General features: G+C 44.1%; 1 protein-coding gene across 2 annotated transcripts in view; it reads left to right on the forward strand.

The window, feature by feature from the left end:
- Positions 1-23,398, forward strand: part of LOC138582898 (uncharacterized) — a 418,590-nt gene extending 395,192 nt beyond the window's left edge. For both annotated transcript variants that reach the window (XM_069654622.1, XM_069654621.1), the window contains exon 7: positions 22,224-23,398. In XM_069654622.1, coding sequence (XP_069510723.1) covers positions 22,224-22,291 — 68 coding nt within the window. In that variant the 3' untranslated portion in view covers positions 22,292-23,398. The remainder of the gene's footprint in view (positions 1-22,223) is intronic.
- The last annotated feature ends 238 nt before the right edge of the window (positions 23,399-23,636 follow it).

The raw sequence follows: 23,636 nt of genomic DNA on the forward strand, positions 1-23,636 counted from the left end.
TCATGTCTCTTGATATACCTTCTTTGTGCGCTCTGAGTCCCATGGGCATGAGGTGCTTAATAAAAGTTGAATAACAATAATAATAATAATAATAATAATAATAATAATAATAATAATAATAATAATAATAATAATAAGATGCAATTATATGAAATATTTTAAGAAATGTGCTTATGTGTGAAGAAATCCACATTTAAAATCATCAGTTTCTGGTCAGAACACTGACCTGCCCCATCAGATGTAAAGGGCAAAGCCAGCATTCCCCCGTTATCTGAAAATCTCTTTGAAGTTTCTGCAGAGTCAACTTGTGCTAAACTAAGGTTCTTGTGGGGTGAACAGATGACCCCTTAGATAAACAGAAGATTCGGTTGATGGAAGTAAAATCTTTGAAAAAATACATGTATTTGAATTTGGCTCATGGTGTAGTCCATAGCCTAACTGATAAGTTACAAAAAAGACCCAGGAGCATGGTGGTGGAGATTGCCTGCCTGCTATCAAAGATAAGGATCCAAATGAGCATGTGCTCTGAGAGAATGAATGTTGATGGACTATATTACAGGCCAAAGTCAACACAGGAAGCCAATGGCCAGATCCCCTGTTCAGTTTGAACAATTGTAATGTGAAAATTGAAGGAATAGTATGCCAGTCTTTATTATGCCATAGACTTCCATTGAAGATCAGACTTTGTTCATTTTCTCAGGAGCCATAAATTCACGAAAGATAACTCAGATATCATTGGAAAAGCAAAAGCTATTAGAAGACCTTCCTGTTGATACTACTCCCCTAAATCTCGACATTGGGAACCAAAGCAACAACATAACATCTGTTTCTGTCAGAATCCAGTTGCCCACGTCGTGTAGCCGAAGAATTCTTCCTCCTGATGGAACCCTCTGGCTCCAGAAATGGACAGCCAGAGCGATCAATCAGAGGAAAGAAAGGATACCTGATGAGACCCAGATGTCCCAGAAGTAGACACGTGCCGCAGGAGATGTAAATGCAGAAGTCAGGGTGGTACGGGTAGCCGAGGACAGGCGTTGGATCTGCAAGTGAGGAGTTAACACAGTACAGAAAGTATAACCAACCGCCCTTCTGAACAAGACCCGAAAAATAGTTACAGAATGCAATACGTTCCAAATTCTGATAACCACCCCTTTCCCCTACGAGACTATGGCTTACCGTGTTTTTTCCGGATTAACGCCGGGGAGAACCAGATGGGACATGGAAGGGAGGGAACTCCGAAGTCCACGATGCAAAATCCAAGAAGAACCCAACCACCTATCCCGCCGGCACGAGGACGCCTAGGGCACACTTGTTAGAGTGCGTCGCAAGGAAGTTCGAAAAGTTCCAAAGTTCAACAATCCAAAACTCCAAGTGTTCCAAGGTCAAGAATCCAAACTTCGAAAGTTTCTAAAGTTCCACAATTTGCCCAAACGCAGTCCAGGTGAGTGAGGATCCAGAAGACAAAAACGAAGAGCAACCAAAACAGAAGGGCGAAGGCTAGAAGTCCGTGTGCAGTCCGAGGTCGAAGAACGATGCAGGCAGCAAACAAGAACCAAGCAGTCCAAAATCAAGGCCAGGTAACGGTCCGGGTCGAGGAAACGAGGCAATCAGGAATACAGGAGGAAACGGGGGGGGGAAAGGGTCACAGAGACCGGGATTCAAGGGAGCAGGATACAATGAGCTAGGTACGAGGGGCCACCACTTGCAATCAGAAGCACCGATACGAAGTGAAGGCGGAGACTAAGAAGGCGAGGTCACAGCGATGACAGCGTTCCGCGGCTTCCAGCGTCGACCATGGGAAACGCCAAGAGGACGCCAGCGTTGCCATGCCAACTTCCAAGCACCTGGTTGTAGTGTTCTTAAAGGGCCATGCATCCGTTGCTTAGCCCTGCTTGCACGCCTGTACATGACAGTTTCTAGCTCTCCAGGAAATGTTAGGATTGGGCAAGAGCATAGTTTCCGCCTTGCTCTTCGCTGATTGGATCACAGAAAAGGATGTCATGTTTATGGGATGATGTTTACAATGACTAGAAACCTCCCCCAGCTACTGGAACCAAAATCTAATTTTACCACAAATATATATTTATACAGTTATAACCTTTGAGAAAATCAGATACACAGGTTGCATATTTTGTGGGTCACATTTCAATCCTAACCCCAAGTCAATGGGACCTGGTTTTGCCTTTCTGCTACATTTTGTCAATTTTGACCATAAAAGATTTGGCCTAAAATTTCCCAACTTTGTACTCAGATGCGCTTTTAGCCCTGTAATGTGTGTACAAAATGTTTTGTTTGCAATATCAATACTTTCCCCACAATCTGTCATTGTTTACAACTTCTGTTCCTTATGCAGTAATGAGTTCTACCAAGTTTTCAAAGGAAGAGCATAAAATTAGATTTAAAACTACAAACCTTTCATATTTTTCCTCATTCTTGCTGCAAAGTTAAATGTCTTGAAAGTTTAGTTACAAAATAGGCTTTTTAAAACCAACAGGAAGTCTATGTCACTTAATCTCTTTTTTGCTCTTTTCCCCAACTGCAAGCAAATGTCAATACCTTTGAAGCAGGATGAGGGGCTTCTCTTTTGATTGAAGTTTACTGCCCCTCACACTTGACAGGTGAGAGTCTCAGCCTGCTATTGTTCCAGCCTGGAGTAAAGACGAATGTCTGATGACAACTTGGGAAGTCCCTTTGTTCTGGGTATTCAAAGCCTCCAAGCTAGCAATTAGCCACTTTCCTGTTCCAGAAGTTTATGCGGTGTCACCCTTTCTCAGGGCTAGCAACTGGCAGAGCAGGTTTTTTTTAATATATAGTTTGCCAACTCAGTCTGGGTTTTAGCTTTGATTTTCTCCTTTTAAATCTTGACTTTAAACCTAGGGAATTACAACAATGTATAGGTGTATTTCTACCAGTAACAAATCATTTTACATTTCTAAGTAATCAGGCCTTTACACAACAATGTACTTTTAAATAGGCGATTTTCCCCCTTCAGTCAGGTAAAAGCACATTTTACTATTTCTTTAAATTCAGTTTTCTTCTCCAGCGAATGTACACTTTCTGCAGCTATAGCTCTTTTCTTGAGTGCTGGAGTTGATTTGCAGCATGGATACAGTTACAGGCATCTATTTAGAGTTTTTCTCTGGACAGCTGATTCTTGATACTGTTGCAAAGAAAATAGACGCGTTCCCCCCCCGTATAAAATGAAAGCAAAGCCCCAGGTTGATTTTTCAAGGATACATTTGAGAGTAGCTGTCATTCAAATGAGGCCCGGTTCCTCTGAGACACAATGAATAATCCTGGGCATTGCAGGGCCTTTTTCATCACAGTGGTTCATGAGAAATTGATGCATTTAGCGCCAAGCAGCACTTTTAAAGGTTGAAACGGTGTCATTTTAAAGAGGCATTTTGGGTTTTTCAGCAAACTAATGCTGCCTCTTTCACTTTACTCCATGTTAAATGTTGCAGAGCACACCGGCACATTCCTGCAGTGAGTACTCTGTTCCACCCCACTTGAAATGTGTGTGGCAGGGTGGCGCAGCCATTCTGTGGTTGTTACAAAAACGCAGTTTAGAGATATTGGCGTGCACAGGAGTCAGCACGGCCATATTGTTGTTTTTTGCCCCAATGCAGCAAAGTGATGTAGCATAGCACAGCTGAGTGGGTCAAAATATCCCACAGATTAGTCAAGGAATTATAGCCGAAGATATCAGACATGACTCATCCCTGATGGTAATGTACACGGGTATCTTAGTGTATATTTCGTTATCCCCGTGTACACATGTAACTCTAACTAGGGTAGCATTTTTGAGATCTGTTGATTTGACCAAGTCGGCTCTTTTGGTGCTTTGCTTGCTACCTGAGTCATAAATGCTTTCACTTGTCTCCCACTTACCCAGGCCTTTTTATATGTGAAGTCAGCCAAAGGCTGACACAAACATATGCTGAAGGTTTCCAGATCTTCTTTTCGTTCTTCCCATCCTTTAAACAGCCTATTTCCATAGGTTCTTCTCTTACGTTTTTTGGACAGTGGCTGGCCAAATGACAGGTTTACCTACATGAAAAGCAGATAGGGGGCAGGAGGTATCCTGCTTCCTTTAGGTGCCTCCCTCTTACTTTCTTCTTTATTTCTAGGGTCAGGTCTTTTACCTTCCATTCTTTCCTTCGGTATCCATTCCTTGATTTTATATGACCCTGTTAGGCAAAGTCTGTATGCAGTTCCCTTTGGGTGCACTAGACACAACTCTGACTACAGGTATAGGAAACCCAACCTTTGATATAAGCTTGTACTACACAGTTTTGGTAGTGTGTTGAGCAGCCAGGTTTATCTCAAGAGGGGTCAATGTGAGCTGTAGGGGAGTTACACAGAGATTCACAGTGACAAGTGATCAAATAAACACTTACACACAAGGTTTCTTTAATAAACAATTATTAATTTATTTATCAGTCAGTTAGAGTAAGCCTTCTTCAGAAGGAAGCAATATAATAGTAACACAAAAATACACTTCAAGAATGTACATAATTAGTTTCTAAATCAGTAAAGACCCTTTTGGGATGGCCTACAGACACAACTTACACCATCAGGTGACTTCAATAGCTAGGGTGCTGGGGACATTAATATCTTACTGTTTGCATTTAGAATATTCTTAGAAGTTGGTAAAAGGAAAAGGTTTTTGGAACAACAAGAGACTACAAATATACTTAAGCAGGCAAATACCTTTGGATCCCCTAAGAAGAGTCATTCAGTACAACAGGCTAAGCCAAAGTCAATGGGCAAAATTCTTATATAGGATGAAGCACTTCTGGTAGGTAATCAGAAAACTCTTTGATCAATGCTTTAGAAGTCTTTGAAGAAAAGAAGAATCAGATCTAGGGCCACAAGCTGATTAGACTTGTGAGTAGTAGAAGATGCAAGCAACTCTACAGTAAGATGTAAGTTCTCTCAGACTTTACAGTAACTTTGTATTGAAGAAAAAGTGCAGCAGATGACTTCTGTTCCTGTGCAGCTCTGCAGATCTCTCTGTTCCTGGGACTCAGTCATGGGGACAAGAGGGAGGACTTCTGGGGACTCGTGCACTGCAATGGGATGGTCACCGCTCGCAACTGGCAATCTTTCCAACAAATGGCACTTCAGTGTTTCAGCTCCTCGTCACTACCGCAAATAACGACACTGCAGTTCCTGGCTTTCGAGTTGGATTTTCCTTGCTTCTGGGGTCCCGCACTCTGTTGAGCGGGCTCAGGCTCGGTCGGTCCTGCTTCCTGGGAGTCCAGAGGATCTTCCTGGAGCTCTTGGCCAACTTAAAAGCAACACACACAATCTGGTGTTCCTCTCCCTGGCTATATGGTTTGCAGGGGCTTCTCAGTCGATACGAATTTGGAGTTTCAGCACAGAAGCAGGGCTTCACCGGGCAAACCAATGGTCCAGGAGTTGCAGCAGGCATCCTCATCAAGTTCTTCTTCGGTTCCTTCGTCCAGTGGTCGACTCTGCCTTCCAAGCCAAAAGCCTCGCCTTTTATTCAGTTCTCTCCCATTCATTCCAGCCTAGCTGTCAGTCACCCAGCAGGTTGGCTGTCCTTGCCGGACAGTCAGCCGGCCAATCACCACAGAGTGCATTTGGGTCTCCTAGGAGACTAAGCACAGGGAGTTTCGGGCACCTCCCTCACTTCCTGCCTACCCCAGACACCCTGGAGCTAGAGGCGGGCTTCACTTGTGAATCCCGGCAAAGGCAAAGTGGACAATGGGACCAAACCTGGTTTGGTGCACAGAGTAAATCTCAAGAGGGACCTTTCCACAAAGAAATGATGAAAAAAGAAGACCGAGGCCATTTTGACAAAAATGGCACCCTTGGGTGCTATACTGCAGCTGCGAACGCAGCCCGCAGTAAATGCACACCACAGTAGTTGAAACGAAACCCCTGCCACCAGCCATTCAGTGAGAAAAGGGTAACATAAATATGTTACATGAGAAACTAGACAAAGGGGATACTAAGTAACCCCTCCAGCACCCTATTGTAAGATAGTGTGTGCTGGGTCTAGAAAGTTACACATGTAAGTAAAGTCAATTTCACTTTACTGCTCTTGGAAACAGTAGTTTATCCAAGAGAAGGTATTTAAACCTTTGGGAAATCTGAAAGACTTCCCTGTGCCACTGCACTGAAAGTGCTGCGTGACACAATGTAAAGATGATGCCTATGGAGTTTGTCAGACTCCATAACCAAAAGAAATACAGAGTTCAAAACTGCATTGAAATACATGAGATGGTCGGAAAAAGAGTCTCACTCTCTCCAGGTAAAAAAAAAAATCAAGTCCTCAAAATCCAGCAAAGTTGCTGGGGGTCTCTAAGGTGGAGGGAATTAGCACATTTCTGTGAATTCTCCCTAACAGACCCTCCTTGGTTGTCTACTGCCTGTGGTTGGGATCAGCGAGTAGGTTTTGAATCATTCCATTCCTCACCTCGATGTACTGAGTGGAAGTGTTTGGCTGCATCCGAATGGTTTTGGGCAGTTCCAATGGGTCGATGTAATCATTTCTACCAATTCCTCTATTGTTTTGTTATGAATCCACAGAGCGATGGTATTTTGAACACGTTCACCCTTTTCAAGGGGGGTTTCTCCAGGATTTGATCTAATGACCCTTAATTTCTGCCGATAGAAGTTACAGATTTGGCCTACTCTTTTCAATAGCCCTTCTTTTATGGATGTAAAGGTGGCTCCCTGGTCAAGATTAAGTAATTGGTAGGTGGTCTGTAGTTCACCTTTCAAGAGGGGCCTATATTACATCTCTGTAGATTTTCTTGCCATCCTAACTGTTCGGCTAATCGATCACAATTTAGAAAGAAGTTACCTAGAACTTGGCCTTCTAGGTATGGTTGAAGTATCCCCTGTAGTTGTAGGGGTCTGGCATGTAACTCAACCAATTTAGTCAAGTTGTCTTGAAGCTTAGCTTCAGCCTCAATTTAATTGTGTAAGGAACTCATGGTGGCAACAGTAAAGACAGACACAAGTGATGACAGTTCAAGGGTGTTTATTAAACTGTATAAATGTGTGAAAAAAACGCCTAATCTAAACCTAAATCTAAGATGGGAGCAAGCTACGACCATCAAATAATAATAAGGCAGTCCTAGTGGTGTCTTGTCAAATAAAAAGGGCCTATACTAATAAATCTATTGTCAATCCCTACCGCTAATTTACAAAATAGTGTGGGATAATGTTCACCAAAAAAGAAAGACGTGTTCTCAAAATGATAAATTAGGATGCTATGGCTGGGGTCTCCCTTCCCCACGTATTTAGCTCGGGACAAGGCGGGACTCCTGAGCAGAGCACACTCCTGGGCCTCGCCAGCATGAGGTTACAGTTAATTCCCAAAATAGGGCCTTCTGTGGCCAAGTCTCTTTCACACAAAGTCTCTTGCCTCAGAGAACCTGATGTGTTCCAATCAACAAAAACAAAATTTCCTTCAATAAATCTTCGTGGGGCGATTACTCTTTGCCTTAGGTGCCCCTTTTTCCTGGCTCCAATCCCTCGTATAACGTGGACCTCCCACCGTCAGGTTAACTACAGCCTTTCATTCACAATTAATATTCAAGAGTCTCAATGTCTTTTTAAACAACCATTCACTGCGGACAACCCTCAGCCGGGTTCACTCTTGTCTGCACAATGTTCACGGATGTATTACTGTTCACCCCAATTTGCAGGCATGTCTCAGCCGCGTTCACATTTGCAAATACACAGTTTGCTTTGCTTTCTCCCAATGCAGGATTCACTTCCCTTTGCTCTCCTTCTTGTCAACGTGTCAGAGATTTTTGATTGTACAAGGGGTTTGACTTGATCCTTGTATAACCCCTATGACTCCTCATGCCGGCCTCTCCTGGTACCTCCTCACGCCTGCCTCTCCTAGGGCCTCCTGGTACCTGTAGTTTCAATAAAGGGGACCAGCCAGAGTCCTTCGAATGAGCGCACACGTGGCACCTGACCACTCTGCAACTGGTCCTTCACCGGACTTTCTTTCAAGCTTTCACACACAAGTTCTTTGTTCAAAAGTTCATACAATGTTGCCATTCGCAACCTTGGGCTCAACGCAGTACGGTTTTCTATCAGTTCTCTCTCCGACTCACTGGCTGTGCTAAACCCGTTGGTGTTTCTTGCCTCTGAAGTCAAGGATGTTACCACAGTAGCAAGCGTATTTCCCCACCTTGGTTATCAGTGCGGGAGGGCTCCGGGCACCATTAACATCTGATACACCATGCACCAGCTAGACTCCGCAGTCTTATGATTTCTCTTTCTGAGGCTTTGCGGGTCTGATTTCAAAAGGGCAAGGGCAATTCCATCCTCATCGTCCTTTCAGGTCTAGCCGCCTTTCTCCTCTGTTTGAACTGCTTGTCCAGAATAACTGCTTCCTCATGCGTTTGGCCTTGCTCGAAGTGTACTCACGTGCTCTACCTTTTATCGCTGTGGGGAGGGGAAAGAGCAGTCAGGTGTGCATAGTTATTATAAATTGCCTGACTCTGCCTGACCCTGGTGTTGGGACTTGTTAGGTAAACGGCTCTGGTGTTAGTCCACTGTCTTTCATAGTTTCAGAAATTGTTTGTGTCAGAAAAGGGGGGGGTAGAGCTTCTATATGTCCTACAGGGTAGGATGGGGAACAGGTGTTAATGGGAAGGAGGTACTGCTTCTTAAGCTTCTGTGTCCCACTTCCACTCCCCCAAGACGCCCCATCCAGGTGATCCTCCCCCACTGGTCCACCCCCAGCAACTGGATCCAATAGCGATGTCCGTGTCTTGGCCACCTGGACGACAGATCTCCGAGGACTAGTGGGTGAGACACCTTCAGGTGTCTCACATTGAGCAGCTAACTGGGCCATGACAGCTGCTAGGTCGGCCATTTTTTCCAGGGGGGTAAGGGTCCCTTTGGTGTTTTTTTCTGAATTCGAAAAGAAACAGGTCTGAACTCCTTTGGATAAGGTTTTGATGTCTTCTGAGTCCACCGAAGGGAATTACTTAAATAGATTGGTCTCTAACCCTGATGGACCCGGGACTGATGGTAACTGGGTATTAAAAAAAGGTTCGGCGGGAGGGGCGTTTACGGCACTAGGTCTTATAAAGGTGTGGGCTGGCTGGGTTTCTTTTATATTTCAAACATATTTTTATTTGTTTTTACATATAATGAGCATTAACCACATAACACAGAACTCCCCCCCCCCCACCAGAGGTTATGTCCATCCCTTCTCCCGTACGGGTAGTTGAGTGGGTTCATAGGATATCCAGTATTCTTATCTTATGTGGGCACCCTTGGACAATGTTGTCACTTTGTAGATATAACAGGGCGGGGCCCCATTCCTTCTTGAATCTTCCTCGGTCCCCTTGAACTTTGTAAGTTACCCATTCTATCACCTTGAAGTTCCAGACTTTATGCAACCAGTCCTGGATCTTTGGGGGGGTTTGTTGTTTCCAATTGTGTGCTGTTACTAGCCACGCTGCTATCAGGAGGGTTATCAAGCCCCTCTTCTGTAACCTGTTTGGTGATTTTGCTTTCATATCCCACATGCCACACCACAAAAATGGGTCCCTCATTTGGTCGAGGTCCTGATATATCTCCTTCATTTGTTTCCTGACCTCTCCCCAAAGGTCTTGTAGTGTTTGGCAATTTCTCCAGACATGCTGCCAGTCCCCTAGTGTTTTGCATCCTCTCCAGCATTGATCAGGCGTTTGGGGGAACGTCTTGTGAAGTCTTTCCGGCGTGTAGTGCCATTGCAAGACTACTGTTATCCACATTTCCCCGAGTTGGATTGATCTTGCTAACTTGGGGATCATACCCCACAGGTATTCCCATTGTCACCTTTGGATTGGCTCCCCAATTGTTACCTCCCTTTTCCTCATAGAGTTCCACTGCACTTGTTCTTCCTGGTCTTTCAGGTGCCTGTAGAGATTGGAGACCACTTTTTTGATCCCGTGTCCGTTGTGATATATTGTTCAAAAGGCGTAAATTGCCTTTTAGCTGCCATTTTCCATGGTGAGGCACTTGGCCAATGCTTCATTTGATTGTATTTGAATCTGTCGTTTGCTCCTAACCCTATGGCTTGAGTGCAGTCCTTGAATGTTCTCAGGTTCTGCCCTTGCAACATACCCCTTATCCTCAGGCAGCCTGCTGTTTCCCATTTCCTAAACACTTCTTTATCCAACCCCTGCGGGAAATCTGGGTTGCCTAATAGCTCTGTGAATAGTGCTGGTTTCGTGGACAGGTTCCCCCCGCCCCAATGCCCCGTCCCAGACTTCCAAACCTGCGCCTATTACCTCACTAATCCTTGTGTTGGGATGTCTCTTCTTTTTATCTAGCCACATGAGACCCTGTAGGGATGATCCCACAACCACCCTGTCCTGTCGTGCCCAGATGTTGCTTTGGTCTCCCCCCAGCCATTCCCTGACCACCCTTAGTTGTGCTGCCTCATAGTACCTATGGAAATGTGGAAATGCCATCCCTCTTTTGTTCTTGGGGTTGTGAGTGTTGTCATTGCTACCCTTAGGGGGTTCTTCTTCCATATGTAGGCATTTATTGTTTTGTTTAGTGAGCTAAAGAATGATCTAGGGACTCTAATCGGGAGTTCCTGGAAATAGTACAATACTCTAGGTAGGGTCACCATTTTGATTGTCATCAGGCGGCCCCACCATGTCACCATTAGCGAGATCCATTTTGATATGTCTGTTCTGATATTCCTTAGTAGTTGGGGATAATTTGCTCCGTATAGTTAATCTGCTTTTTTTGTGTGGGTTATGCCGAGGTATTTCACGCCTTCTTGGGATTGTTTTAGTTGTGTTGTGTGCTCTAAGTTGTTTATCATTTCCGGATCTGCCGACAAATTCAGCATTTCTGATTTGTTTGTTTATTTTTAGCCCTGAGAATCTCCCCAAGACACCTAATTCTTTTAGTAGGATCGGAAGCGACTGTTCCGGGTTCAATAGGGCGATCAGCATGTCACCTGCAAACGCTATGACTTTATGGTCTTCCCCCGCCATTACTATTCCCTACAGCTTGGTTGATTCTCTTATTTATTAATAGAGGCTCTAGGTATATGGCGTAGAGAGGAGGGGATAGGGGGCAGCCATGTTTAGTTCCCCTTCCCAGGATGATTTTGTCAGTAACTATGCCACTGAACGCTACGCACAGCGATGGCATTGTATAGTTTGATTTTATCATGTTAATATATTTTGTCTCAAACCCCATTTATTCTATTGTTCTAAATAGCATAGTGCACTCGACTCTGTGGAATGCTTTTTCTGCATCGAGTGAGACAAGGATCGCTGGGTTATATGTTATTCCTGTCTTTTCAATTAGGTGGCAGATTCTGCAAGTGTTGTCAAAGGTTTTCCTAATTGGAATACAGCCTAATTTATCATGTCCTATTATTTTCGGTAGGAGGTGTATCAGTCTATTGGCGAGTATTTTCGTGTATATTTTGGCGTCTAGGTTTATTAGCGCTATAAGTCTGTATGATCCTGGTGTTGCCGGATCTTTGCCTTGTTTATGGAATACTAGAATACTACTAGCTTTGCTTCGTTCATTGAAGGCGATATGTGTTTGCTTACTTGGAATGTGTTATATAGTTTTTTGAGGATCGGGGGCAGGATACTACTGTATTTCTTGTAGAAAATTGCTGTGTAACTGTCTGGGCCTGGCGCTTTGTTCTTTGGCAATTCCCTGATAGCTTTTTGGACTTCTTCTACCTCTATGTCCCCCTCCAGGTCTGCCCGCTCATGTTCGTTTATTCGTATTATTGGGAGCATTTTTAGGTATTCTATTTGCTTTTTGTTTTGACGTGTTATCTGATGTGTATAGTCCCTGGTAGAAGTTCCTAAAGATATCCCCCATTTCTTTGTTTGTCGTCTTCTCCTGCCCTTGCTTGCTGTGGAGTTTTATGATTGTTTGTGATCCCTTTTTTTCTCTCAGTTGTCTGCCTAGGTGTCTATCTGTTTTGTTTGCCTTCACATAGTGCCATTTCTTTAGGTTTAGTAGAGCTGTTTATGCTTTCCTTGTTCGTATTCTCGAGGTGGCGCTGGATATGTCTAAGCGCTTTCATTAGTTTGATACTAGGGGTTTTTGCCAGTTCTTTTTGTACCTCTCTTAATTTTGATTGCATTTCTTTTTCCCAGTGTCTTCTTTGTTTCTCCTTCCCCACATTTATGGATATTATGTACCCCCGTATCACTGCCTTGAATGTGTCCTATTTTGTGCCCTGCGGGACCTCCTCCGAATCATTTTCGGAAAAATATTGTTGGATATTGTTTCCTATTTGTTCACCCCTTATTGGGTCATAGAGTATATCAGTAGGTATTTTCCATTTCCATAAACCTCCCTTTGATTTTCCCACTCTCAATGTGTTCCTGAGTGTCTGCCCCACTCCTATCTTGCCCCAGGTCGCAAGCTAAGTTGAAATCTCTTGCCATAATGATCTCCCATTTGGCGAACATTTCTAGAGGAGCTATCCTACTTCTGATGTATCCGTTCTGACCTGTGTTTAGCATGTATATTATTTCCAGCATCAGCATCTGGCCCCCTTTTTCTGTGTTTAGGAATACATATCTACCTTCCTTGTCTGCTTCAAAAGCATGACCTGTGCCCCAATCTGTTGTGCAGTGCGATTAGGACCCCCACCTTTTTCTCGTCTGCATTGGCCTGGTATATTTGTGCAAAGCCTTTCATTTTGAGCCTCCCTTTGTCCTGCTTTATCTGGATTTATCTGGATCTTTCCTCCCATTGATACCCTCCTCCTTTTGTGGATGTTTCTCCCTCTGGTGCCCACCATACCCTCCCTTCCACTCCCACCTCCTCCTTCGTCCCCAACTTGTCAACCATAACTCCCCTCCCAACCCCCCGTTCCAACTCCCTGTGGAGGGTCCAGTTTCCCATGTGTGCTCAAACGGAATGCTTGTTGCACCTGTCCCTCTATGTTCCCAGGGACTCCTAAACCCCACTTAAGGTTCCAAGATGCACCCCTACTATCTCCTCCCGTCAGGCCGCATCCCTATAAACGTGGCATTGCCTTACCCTCTTCGAGGGTACTTTGTGTACCTTTTTCCTCTGTTCTCATGTCCTTCCCGCTTGGAATTATGTTCCTTCGTTTGCTTTTGTCCGCATTCACGTTTTGCGTCGGCCTTCCCCTTTTCTCGGGTTGTTTTCCATTCCCAAGGCTTTCTGTGGCCTGCTGTTCCCCATTGTCTTTCACTGCTGGGCTTGCCTTCCTCCTCTTGTAGGTTGAGTATCCACTCCCCTTCCTTGCGTGTTGTTATTCTGTGGTTCCTTCCCTCCCAGGTGAACAGTAAACTGAACGGGAACGTCCATTTGTACTTTATCTTTCTTGTTGCCAGGAATTTCACCACTGGCCCCATGCATCTCTTTTTTTTAAGCGTTATTTGTGCTAAGTCTTGGTATAATGCAACATCGTCTCTGTTGATTCTCACCTGCCCTGCTTGGCGTGCTTTTCACAGAATTAATTCTTTCTGATTGTACAATGTCAATGCCAATTGCATGTCTCGTTGGCGGGCTCCCGGCCCCCCTGTCCTGGGTCCTACGCGGTGTATCCTGTCCATTTGGATTTGTTCCTCCTTGTCCACCGCTAGAATGTCTGCGAATAGTTGTTGTGTCATCTCCTTTAGATCTTTGTCCTCTACTGCTTCTGAGAGGTTTTTTATTCATATTTTTGCCCGCCTTGAGCGATTTTCTAAGTCCTTGCATTGAATTTCAAGGTTTTGTGCTAGTCGTGCTTTGTAGTCCACTGTTTCGTCATTTTTATGTGTCTTCTTCCATGTTTCGGACTATTTCTTTTAGCGTATCCGTTCTCTCATAAATCTTGGCAATGTCTGTTCTTATATCCTGCAGTGACTGTTTCATTTCAATTTTAAGCGTGTCACACTGTGATTGGAAGGATGACATGCATTGGTTCTGGAATTCTTGGAACCAGCCCTGCATGTCCTCCTTGCTTGCCATCGTTCCTTCTTCTTTGCTTGCTGTTGAGGACTGTTTTTGGTTTGTGTCCCCCTTCTTGGATGAAGTGATGTTACCTGTCGACCACAGTTGTCGTATGCTTGAGTCTTGTCTTCCCTGGGGCCTTTGGTGTGTTGCTGGCGCCACCTTTTCTCTTGTGTTTGACATGTGTGGGTGCTACTGGGGGCTCTTATGATTTGCCCCTGGTGACCTGGTGTTGGTGGGCCCTTTTCTTGCGTGTGATTCCTTTCAGCCCCTTCTGACCTGTGCCCCAATCTGTTGTGCAGTGCGATTAGGAGCCCCACCTTTTTCTCATCTGCATTGGCCTGGTATATTTGTGCAAAGCCTTTCATTTTGAGCCTCTCTTTGTCCTGATTTTTAATATGTGTTTCCCGGAGCATGAGTATGTCAAAGTTTTCCCCCTTAAGATAGTGTTCAATTTGCTTCCTTTTGACTGGGGTGTTCGGCCGCCTGACATTAAACGTTACTACTTTAATCTTGTTCATCCTGGATTTATCTGGATCTTTCCTCCCATTGATACCCTCCTCCTTTTGTGGATGTTTCTCCCTCTGGTGCCCACCCTACCCTCACTTCCACTCCCACCTCCTCCTTTGTCCCCAACTTGTCAACCATAACTCCCCTCCCAACCCCCCCGTTCCAACTCCCTGTGGAGGGTCCAGTTTCCCATGTGTGCTCAAACGGAATGAGCACCTGTCCCTCAAAGTTCCCAGGGACTCCTAAACCCCACTTAATGTTCCAAGATGCACCCCTACTATCTCCTCCCCTCAGGCCGCATCCCTATAAACGTGGCATTGCCTTACCCTCTTCGAGGGTACTTTGTGTACCTTTTTCCTCTGTTCTCATGTCCTTCCCGCTTGGAGTTATGTTCCTTCGTTTGCTTTTGTCTGCATTCACGTTTTGCGTCGGCCTTCCCCTTTTCTCGGGTTGTTTTCCATTCACAAGGCTTTCTGTGCCTGCTGTTCCCCATTGTCTTTCACTGCTGGGCTTGCCTTCCTCCTCTTGTAGGTTGAGTATCCGCTCCACTTCCTCGCGTGTTGTTATTCTGTGGTTCCTTCCCTTCCAGGTGAACAGTAAACTGAACGGGAACGTCCATTTGTACTTTATCTTCTTGTTGCCAGGAACTTCACCACTGGCCCCATGCATCTCTTTTTTTAAGCGTTATTTGTGCTAAGTCTTGGTATAATGCAACATCGTCTCTGTTGATTCTCACCTGCCCTGCTTGGCGTGCTTTTCACAGAATGAATTCTTTCTGATTGTACAATGTCAATGCCAATTGCACGTCTCGTTGGCGGGCTCCCGGCCCCCCTGTCCTGGGTCCTACGCGGTGTATCCTGTCCATTTGGATTTGTTCCTCCTTGTCCACCGCTAGAATGTCTGCGAATAGTTGTTGTGTCATCTCCTTCAGATCTTTGTCCTCTACTGCTTCTGAGAGGTTTTTTATTCATATTTTTGCCCGCCTTGAGCGATTTTCTAAGTCCTTGCATTGAATTTCAAGGTTTTGTGCTAGTCGTGCTTAGTAGTCCACTGTTTCGTCATTTTTATGTGTCTTCTTCCATGTTTCGGACTATTTCTTTTAGCATATCCGTTCTCTCATAAATCTTGGCAATGTCTGTTCTTATATCCTGCAGTGACTGTTTCATTTCAATTTTCAGCGTGTCAAACTGTGATTGGAAGGATGACATGCATTGGTTCTGGAATTCTTTGAACCAGCCCTGCATGTCCTCCTTGCTTGCCATCGTTCCTTCTTCTTTGCTTGCTGTTGAGGACTGTTTTTGGTTTGTGTCCCCCTTCTTGGATGAAGTGATGTTACCTGTCGACCACAGTTGTCGTATGCTTGAGTCTTGTCTTCCCTGGGGCCTTTGTTATGTTGCTGGCGCCGCCTTTTCTCTTGTGTTTGACATGTGTGGGTGCTACTGGGGGCTCTTATGATTTGCCCCTGGTGACCTGGTGTTGGTGGGCCCTTTTCTTGCGTGTGACTCCTTTCAGCCCCTTCTCCTTGATGGTTGAGTGCACTCTTTTGCTTTCATTATATCGGGTGCTTGTCACCGGTGGAATTTGCTGTCCCCAGGCCTACTCTGCACTTATTTCTGGTGTGTTCCACCACCCTACTGGTGCCCCCCCCTTTCCTTTCTTGGGGTTATTGCCCCCTTTTGCTTCCTCTTCTTGTGACTTTTACTTCACCTTGTTTTGGGGGGCTGCTCTGCCTGCCCCTCCTCGTACTGTCCCCTTGCTATCCTGTGTTTGGAGGACTATTTCCTTAGTGTGGGGTCCACTGTTCTGGACGGGTTTTTAATATTATTCAAACCCACTGTTGGATATTATAATGTGAGAGTGGAAGTGTGTCTAATAAGACTTGGGTTTTAAAAAACAAGTATTGTTGACCAGTTGGGATGTGCAGCTGAGAGAGCAAAACCTCTTTAAATGTGGATACATGGTCAGAGTCGAGGATTTCAATGGTTCTATTTTCCCATTCTGGTGTTACAGCAATTATCAGCATGGATTCTCAATTTATATCAATTGAATCACATCCCACTGCTGACACCACATGTAAGGAAGACATGGTATCAAATGTAAGACAGACACAAGTGGCTACAGTTCCAGGGTGTTTATTGAACTTCAACAAGGGTATGATAAATGCCTATCTAATCCTAAATCTACAGATGGGAGTGAGCTATGACCATCAAATAATAATAACGCAGTCCTAGTGGTGTTGTGTCAAAATAAAAGGGCCTATACAAATAAACCTATTTCTAATCCTTACCTCTAAATACAAATAGTGTGGGGGTAGTGTTTATAAAAAAAGAAAGAAGTGTTCAAAAATGATATATCTATATAATGATATATATATTCCCCATGTTTTCAGCACTGGGCAAGGTGGTTCACTCCAGCGTAGCACAGTCTCTGGCTTCTTTAGCACATGGATACAGTTTGATCAATAGCATCAGGACCTTCTGTACACAAGTCTCTTTGCTTCCCAAAGTCTCTCCATTCAGACCAATTTCAATCAAGTATTGAAGACTTTCGAATGTGCACAGGGTTTGGCTTGACCCATCGCAGGTCCACTTTGATTTTACAATTCTTTCCCTTTTACACTCATCACCCTTCAGTTGGATGCCTAACAGAGACTTTCGAATGAGCACCAATGTGGTGCCAGGCCACTCTGCTTACTGTATCGAATCTTAGCTTCAAATTTCAGTCACTCATCTGCTGCTTTAATTATATTCTCATTGCTTGCCACATATGCTTCATGCACTGTTCACTTCAATTTCCTTTGTACAATGTTGCCGTTTGCAACCTTGGTTTCCACACAGACCGGGCTGGTATCAGTCTCCCCAACTCACCGGCTGTGCTGACTTCACTGGTGTTGCTTTGTTGTAAGAGCCAAGGACAGTACCACAGTGGCTAACAATTCTCCCCGCCTTGATTATCGATGTGGGAGTGCCCTGGGTACCTCCGACACACAATGCAGAATTCTTCATCTTTGATTCCAGGTCTTACGCTTCCTATTCTGGAAGGCTCAAGAAGGTTACAGTCTTTTGGTGAAAAGGTCAAGGCTACTTCCTTGCTTGCAATCCTCTTCGGTCTCACCGTCTTTTGCCTTGTATTAAACTGTCATCTTGGAACTGCTTCCACCTTGTGTGCTTTGGCTCGCTCAGAGTGCGCTTTCGGGCTCTGACTTTTATCCATGTGGGGAAGTGTGATGGAAGTCAGGTGTGTGTAATGATCAGTAATTGCATGACTCTGCCAGACCATTGTATTGAGACATGTCAGGTATACAGATCGGGTGTTAGTTTGTTTTCTCTCACAGTGAGCTGTCTGTGAGAAAGTGTTTGTGTAGGAAAAGGGTCAGGGTTGAGTCCCTAAGTATACTACCTGTTAGGATGGGATAAAGGTGTTACAGGGAAGGGGATACCGCGCCTCTCCATTCGGTGTCCCACTTTCACTTCCCGAAGACCCCTCATCCAGGTGATCCTCTTGCACTGGTCCATCCACAGCAACTGGATCCAAAAGCGATGGCTGTGTCCTGGCCACCTGGATGACAGATCTTTGGGGACTAGCGGGAGAGACAGCTTGAGGTTTCTCACAAGACAGACTCGAAAATATATACATTGTTAGGTTTATTTGTAAATTAAAAATAGTTGCCATGTTGTGACCTTTTAGTGCAAACATTGAAATATGTATGAAAAATAATTTCCAGTGGGAGGACTTGCCCCTCCTGAATTTGAGCCTGGTGAACTAAAGGGGACAATCGAAGCATGGGGCGGGAGGGAGGGGGCCTAGCCCTTGAATAAGGAGATGGAAAGTAGTTGTCCAATCAAAACTGATGACCAATGAGCTGGCATGTTCATTATTTAGAATTTTTTGTGGGTGTGGTTTATGATTCATAAGGGGATGCACAATGGACATTGTGGAGATTTGCTGAAATTACCTGGGTTGGAACTGCTTATGAGAGGGCTGGAGGGAACCAGGAGAGGGGATTGAGTCTAAAGAATATCCATGACTGATGATGGATTCTGATGGTCCGTGTTCTGTATCTGAGAGATGATCTGAGATTTGATGTCCTTGCTCATGAGCGCAAACCCAGGGATATTTATGTAAGTGAACATGTCCATCCCCACCAAGCTTGGTGGGGATCTGATTGAATACTTTTCCCATTATTGATTGGGTGGGCCAACAAAGTAGATCCTTAGTATTTTTATTAAACAATAATGTAATTCATTCCAAGATAGCCAAAGTACACAGGGTGATTTTGTTGAAATTCAAACTCAGCACCATCGCTGCCAGTGTGGATAGAAATATAGTCTGTAAAGTAATTTGGCATTCCACTATATTATTGCTAATCACAAAATTCCATAAAGGGAGGGGTGCATTAAAAGCTAAGTTCCCTACTGCTTCCCATTCTCCTGAACCCTGACCAAAAGCAGAGGGGTGCTGAATGTAACTGAATGTCTGTTTTTTTGTGCAGGGGCAGAAAAGTATTTTGCCTGAATTAAATAAAGTGAAGTCTCTAATTGAAAAAGCACGCTCTCTACCGAGAGTGGGAAAGTGACTGCTTATAGAAGAGAGATTCTGCATTGAATGGGGTGAAGGAAGAAGCGTTCTACCAAATAAAAAACACATTCTATTAAAAGGCTTTCATATTGCTAGCATTGACATGCAGACAGTGAGATTGTAAGTAAAGAGCACTGCCTGTGTGAAATTGTTTTTGAAAAATGCGAAATATGTTCCATTTTATTTCAAACCGTAGCAGTGTTATGCCAAGCTTATGATCTTGTCAGGTTTCAAGGTGCTACATGCTATTATTTATTTATTTATTTTAATTCTTAGAAGTGCCTCACGCCCATAGGTCTCAGAGCACACAAACGTGAACCTCCTGCAAAGTGTTTTGACTGTACATGTTGTGGGGTTAAAGAGGTGTGATTCATTTGATCCTGAACCGACTAGTGTTTCCAATTTGTGTAAAAAAAAAAAAATTAAGAACGAAAAGCAATTGGGCCACGGAGTGAGGTGGCATGATCTGTAGTTTGGTATAAATATTCATTTTCCTATTCTGTAATAAATATATATTCTTTCTATAGCCCGGCCTGGCTCTTGGCTTATCTACGATGCAGGGCCGAGGGACCTTTGTGGTTCTATATGAATCAAAGAGAGGGCTTGATTGAACTAAAAAAGATATATTGGTGTGGCACTTTTAATTGGGGAGGGAGAAAATTCCCTACGTCGATTGTTGCCACCTAAGTATCCCTAACATGAACAAGTCTATAGGGCTGACTAATGAACCCCTGATTTATTGACTGACAACTCTCTCTACTACACAGGTGGTGGATTGTCAGAAATAAGACGCTCCCTGTCTCGTCTTGTCCAGAAAGGTGAACGGTGAACGGTGAACTGCTGACTCTAGATTAGACTATAGTATCTCGGAGGAGGAAGGATGGGGTGTAATATGGGATGCTTGTGCTGAAAGACCAATGGCTGGAGATCAGATTGAACTGGGAGAGGACATGGGGATACATGGTTGACCTCTTGTGACCTTAAAGTCTTTGGAAATTTCGAGTGCCAGGAAGCAGATCCATCTCAGAGCTTTAAACTAGCAGGGTTGGGGGGGGTTAGGGGGGGTTTGAGAAAAGTTTGCTTTGCCCAAATATTTATCCAAATGCAACATTCAAACGTTTTGCAGATGTGAGATAATGGGAAAAATACATGTTTTTCTAATTTGGTCTAGTTGTGTACACAATAAATCTAAAGGGTATGATATTTTGTGATCCTAAAACGTGTAGTGCACCTCAGGATGTAACCATCATATAACTATGCGTAGTGTCATCTGCTTCTACAGTGGTTACAGGTTTGGGGCGTGGTCTGTGGCCTTGCTTGAGTGCTTGTATGGATAAAGCGCTTTGGAGACTATGGGGGTCATTCTGAGTTGGGCGGTAAGGGACACCGGGCACCGTTAAGGAGACCGGTGCTGGTAATCCCTTACCGCCCAATTCCGAGGTCCCTTAGCGGGAACCGTAAAGGACGTGTGGTCTGACCACACGTCCTTTACGGGTCCCGCTAAGGGACCAGGGCGCTAATAACGGGCCTGCTATTCGCGGGCCCGTTATTAGCAAATAGCGCCATGGCTACCTCCAAACTTCGGAATGAGGCCCTATGAAACAATTGGACCACTGTAGAATTCTAACAGAATTATCTAAGTGTGTATTCTATCAAATAAGGGACATGGGTCATGAGAAGCAGTCACTTGTACAAAGGTATGGCTCCTCTAGATCAATTGTTAAACAGATAAAAAGAGTTTCTTGAAAAGCCCGTAGGTGAGGCAAGTGGATAGGACAAGTGAACAATGAGTTCTTAGAGTATGATGCCCTTGTATTAACCATTCGGCAGTGATGAGGGTTCCAAATAGGAGGGTGTTTGGCTGATGGAAATTGAATTAGGCTTGGGAGAAGAGATGCAGTACTGAGATGTAGTCTAACTAAGACAGCAACTTTACGCCAGGCGAGATGTGTTCTAATCCTGACTAATTCCTCAATATGTGCCAGGACCCTTATGTTACTAGCAAGACAAACTGAACAAACCCGTCATTCCTTTAAGGCAGTAGGATCTTCCCATCAGTCAGTGCCTCAACTCTGCTACAGTGGACAAAGGTTGGAACACTGACATTTTGGGAAAAATCACAGAGAGCAAAACCACTTGGGAAAGAAAAATCTCTCCCAAGATGTAGAAGAATAAGCAGGAAAGCACTCCTGTGAAAACACATAGAAACCCCACCATCACCCACGAAAGAAATCCCTACATCTGACTCTATTGTAACCCAGTAAATGTTTGAAACAGTGAACATAAATGAAAGGGTGTGATGCCAAGGAAGTTAGGTAGGACACAACATATTGAGATGGTCTGAGGTGTGGCTCAGGGCCTCTTATATAGTGTTTAGTGACCTGGAAGTGAGAGCGATCAGGAAGTTGGAAAAAAGAGCAGTCAGGAAGTTGGAAAAAGGCCATAGTGGAGTGGGAGCTCACAATGTTGGGCATCAGAACTCATCATCTTTGAATGGAATAACCAAAAGGCACACCCACCATTTTGGTCAGGTCCCTTCTGTAAAAAGCAAGAGGAGTAGCTGAAGAAGTAAGCCCCAACCCTCTCCATCATCCTCCCTAGAAGGGATCTCAAACCGCAGTTCTGGCCTCGACTGTGGTTGCTGTCTGACAGTATCTGCCAAAATGTTTCAGGCTTACAAACCAGATGAACACATGTATTTATCGCTTTGTATAAAAATGGAACCATTATGCCCACCCTGTAGTGAGCACGCTATAAGTGCGTACTACCTAGTAATGAGATGATGGGCAAAAGGTGCCCCCCTACACATTTTGGATGACATTTTTCATGCTTGTTAAGCAGGAGCTATTTCACCAGGGCAGAATGGGTGTAATGTCACTACATTAACACATTTTGGACCTCAGTGAATGTGTAAAACCAGTATGTTTTTTGTTCAGATTCATTGAAAAATGGACCCTATATAACTTCCATTTCTCTCAAGACATTACTTAAGACATTCTCCAGTATTTACAGGGAAATCTGTGGACTATTCTATGGACTGATGTAGGGTAATTCCATCCACTCCTACTCCATTATTACCATTTAATCATTTGAAATGCTGTCTCAGTGTTTTGCCTCTATATTTGTATGTGTGCCACACTGTACACATTGCTCGAATAATCCTCCTTTCTTTTGTTTTTCAGATATAGAGGGGGCAATCCAAGCAGAAGAATATGAAGAGGAACAATTGCAGGGTACCCCGAGCATCTGATGTTTGTTGGTGCAAATATTGAGGAAACTAACTTATGAAGAGCCTTCCTTTGTGTTCACTCTTTTTGGATAATCATTCAATGAGCATTATCCACACTCTTGATTCCTTGCTGATGTTCACAAATTGCGCTGTGGGCCATGTAACAGTGTGGGTGCTTCATTGAGGTTTTACTGGGACCATGGTGTGTTGCAAGTGCCAGTGGCAGGCCCATCCTCATAACTCTTGCCAGAAGAGACAATACCAATGCTCAGATTGAACAACACAGTTGGGAGCATTCCCAAAGTCAAAATATGAAATTGGAGGTCAAACAGGGCTAATTCAAGGTGTATATCTTTGGAGTGCACTGTGCATAGCACACAAGAAGAAGACAATACCATTTAAAATGTACTTAGGATTGTGCTGATCTCGGTTCCTATTGAAAGAACTGGGATTAAGATCAAACAAAAGCTCTGCCAACTCATTCATCTGCCTTTTTCCCCATCATTACTCCCCATCTGATGCTTCACACAGCTTGCCCCTGTGAAGTATGAGACATCATTTATAAACAATCAAAATATGACATAACAAGCTATGGAAGCTCAACATACAACCCCAGGTTCACAACAAGAAACCATCTCCATGAGTACAAGCAGCAGCTCTTCTGGACTAGCTATCATGCCATGCATCACCAGGCATCTTGTTCTGGCATTCCTCTTGCCTGGCCCATGTCCCTTGCATCATTGTGACCTTTATGCACCTTCTGAGGAGGCGAAAGACTATGAAAAAGAGAGAGTGAGACAATGCTCAATCCTTGTGCCAGTTCCTAGGATTGTTCCTGGACCTGTGCACTCCATCCACTTGTGGGGAATAACGACAGCATTAGTATTTCCTCGGAACATCTCAGGACTCCTCTAAAGATCTCCAAAGCTAGAGCTTCACTGCTCCACCAATACGTGAGGCCAAGCAGGTGGAGTCCAGAAGGGCATATGAAGAAGGAACTTGTACATATTTTGTTACAATTATTCATATGTAGTTTTTGTGTATCAGAGTTTGTTGTATTGCACTTGTACAAATTGTAACATAGGATTTATAATAGTGTTTAAAAATAAATTACTCAGTAATGATCCATTCTATATAATTGTAAAAGTGTTGGAGGAAATACATCTGATTAGTACTCCTTCAGTCAAGTAATCATAATGTAGTTGATCTTTACAAAATGCCGAGCTTTGATAACATTAATTGGACTAACTACTTAAAGTAACATGTTGCAGTGTTATGGACAATCACTGCTTGACATCGACTTCTTGGCAAGCCAGTATGACTGCAAGCCCCCATATGACATTGATGGGTACATTACCAGTGTTTA

The sequence above is a fragment of the Ambystoma mexicanum genome, chromosome 3q (assembly GCF_040938575.1).
Source record: "Ambystoma mexicanum isolate Mex_15411 chromosome 3q, UKY_AmexF1_1, whole genome shotgun sequence".
In the NCBI taxonomy this organism is placed as follows: domain Eukaryota; kingdom Metazoa; phylum Chordata; class Amphibia; order Caudata; family Ambystomatidae; genus Ambystoma; species Ambystoma mexicanum.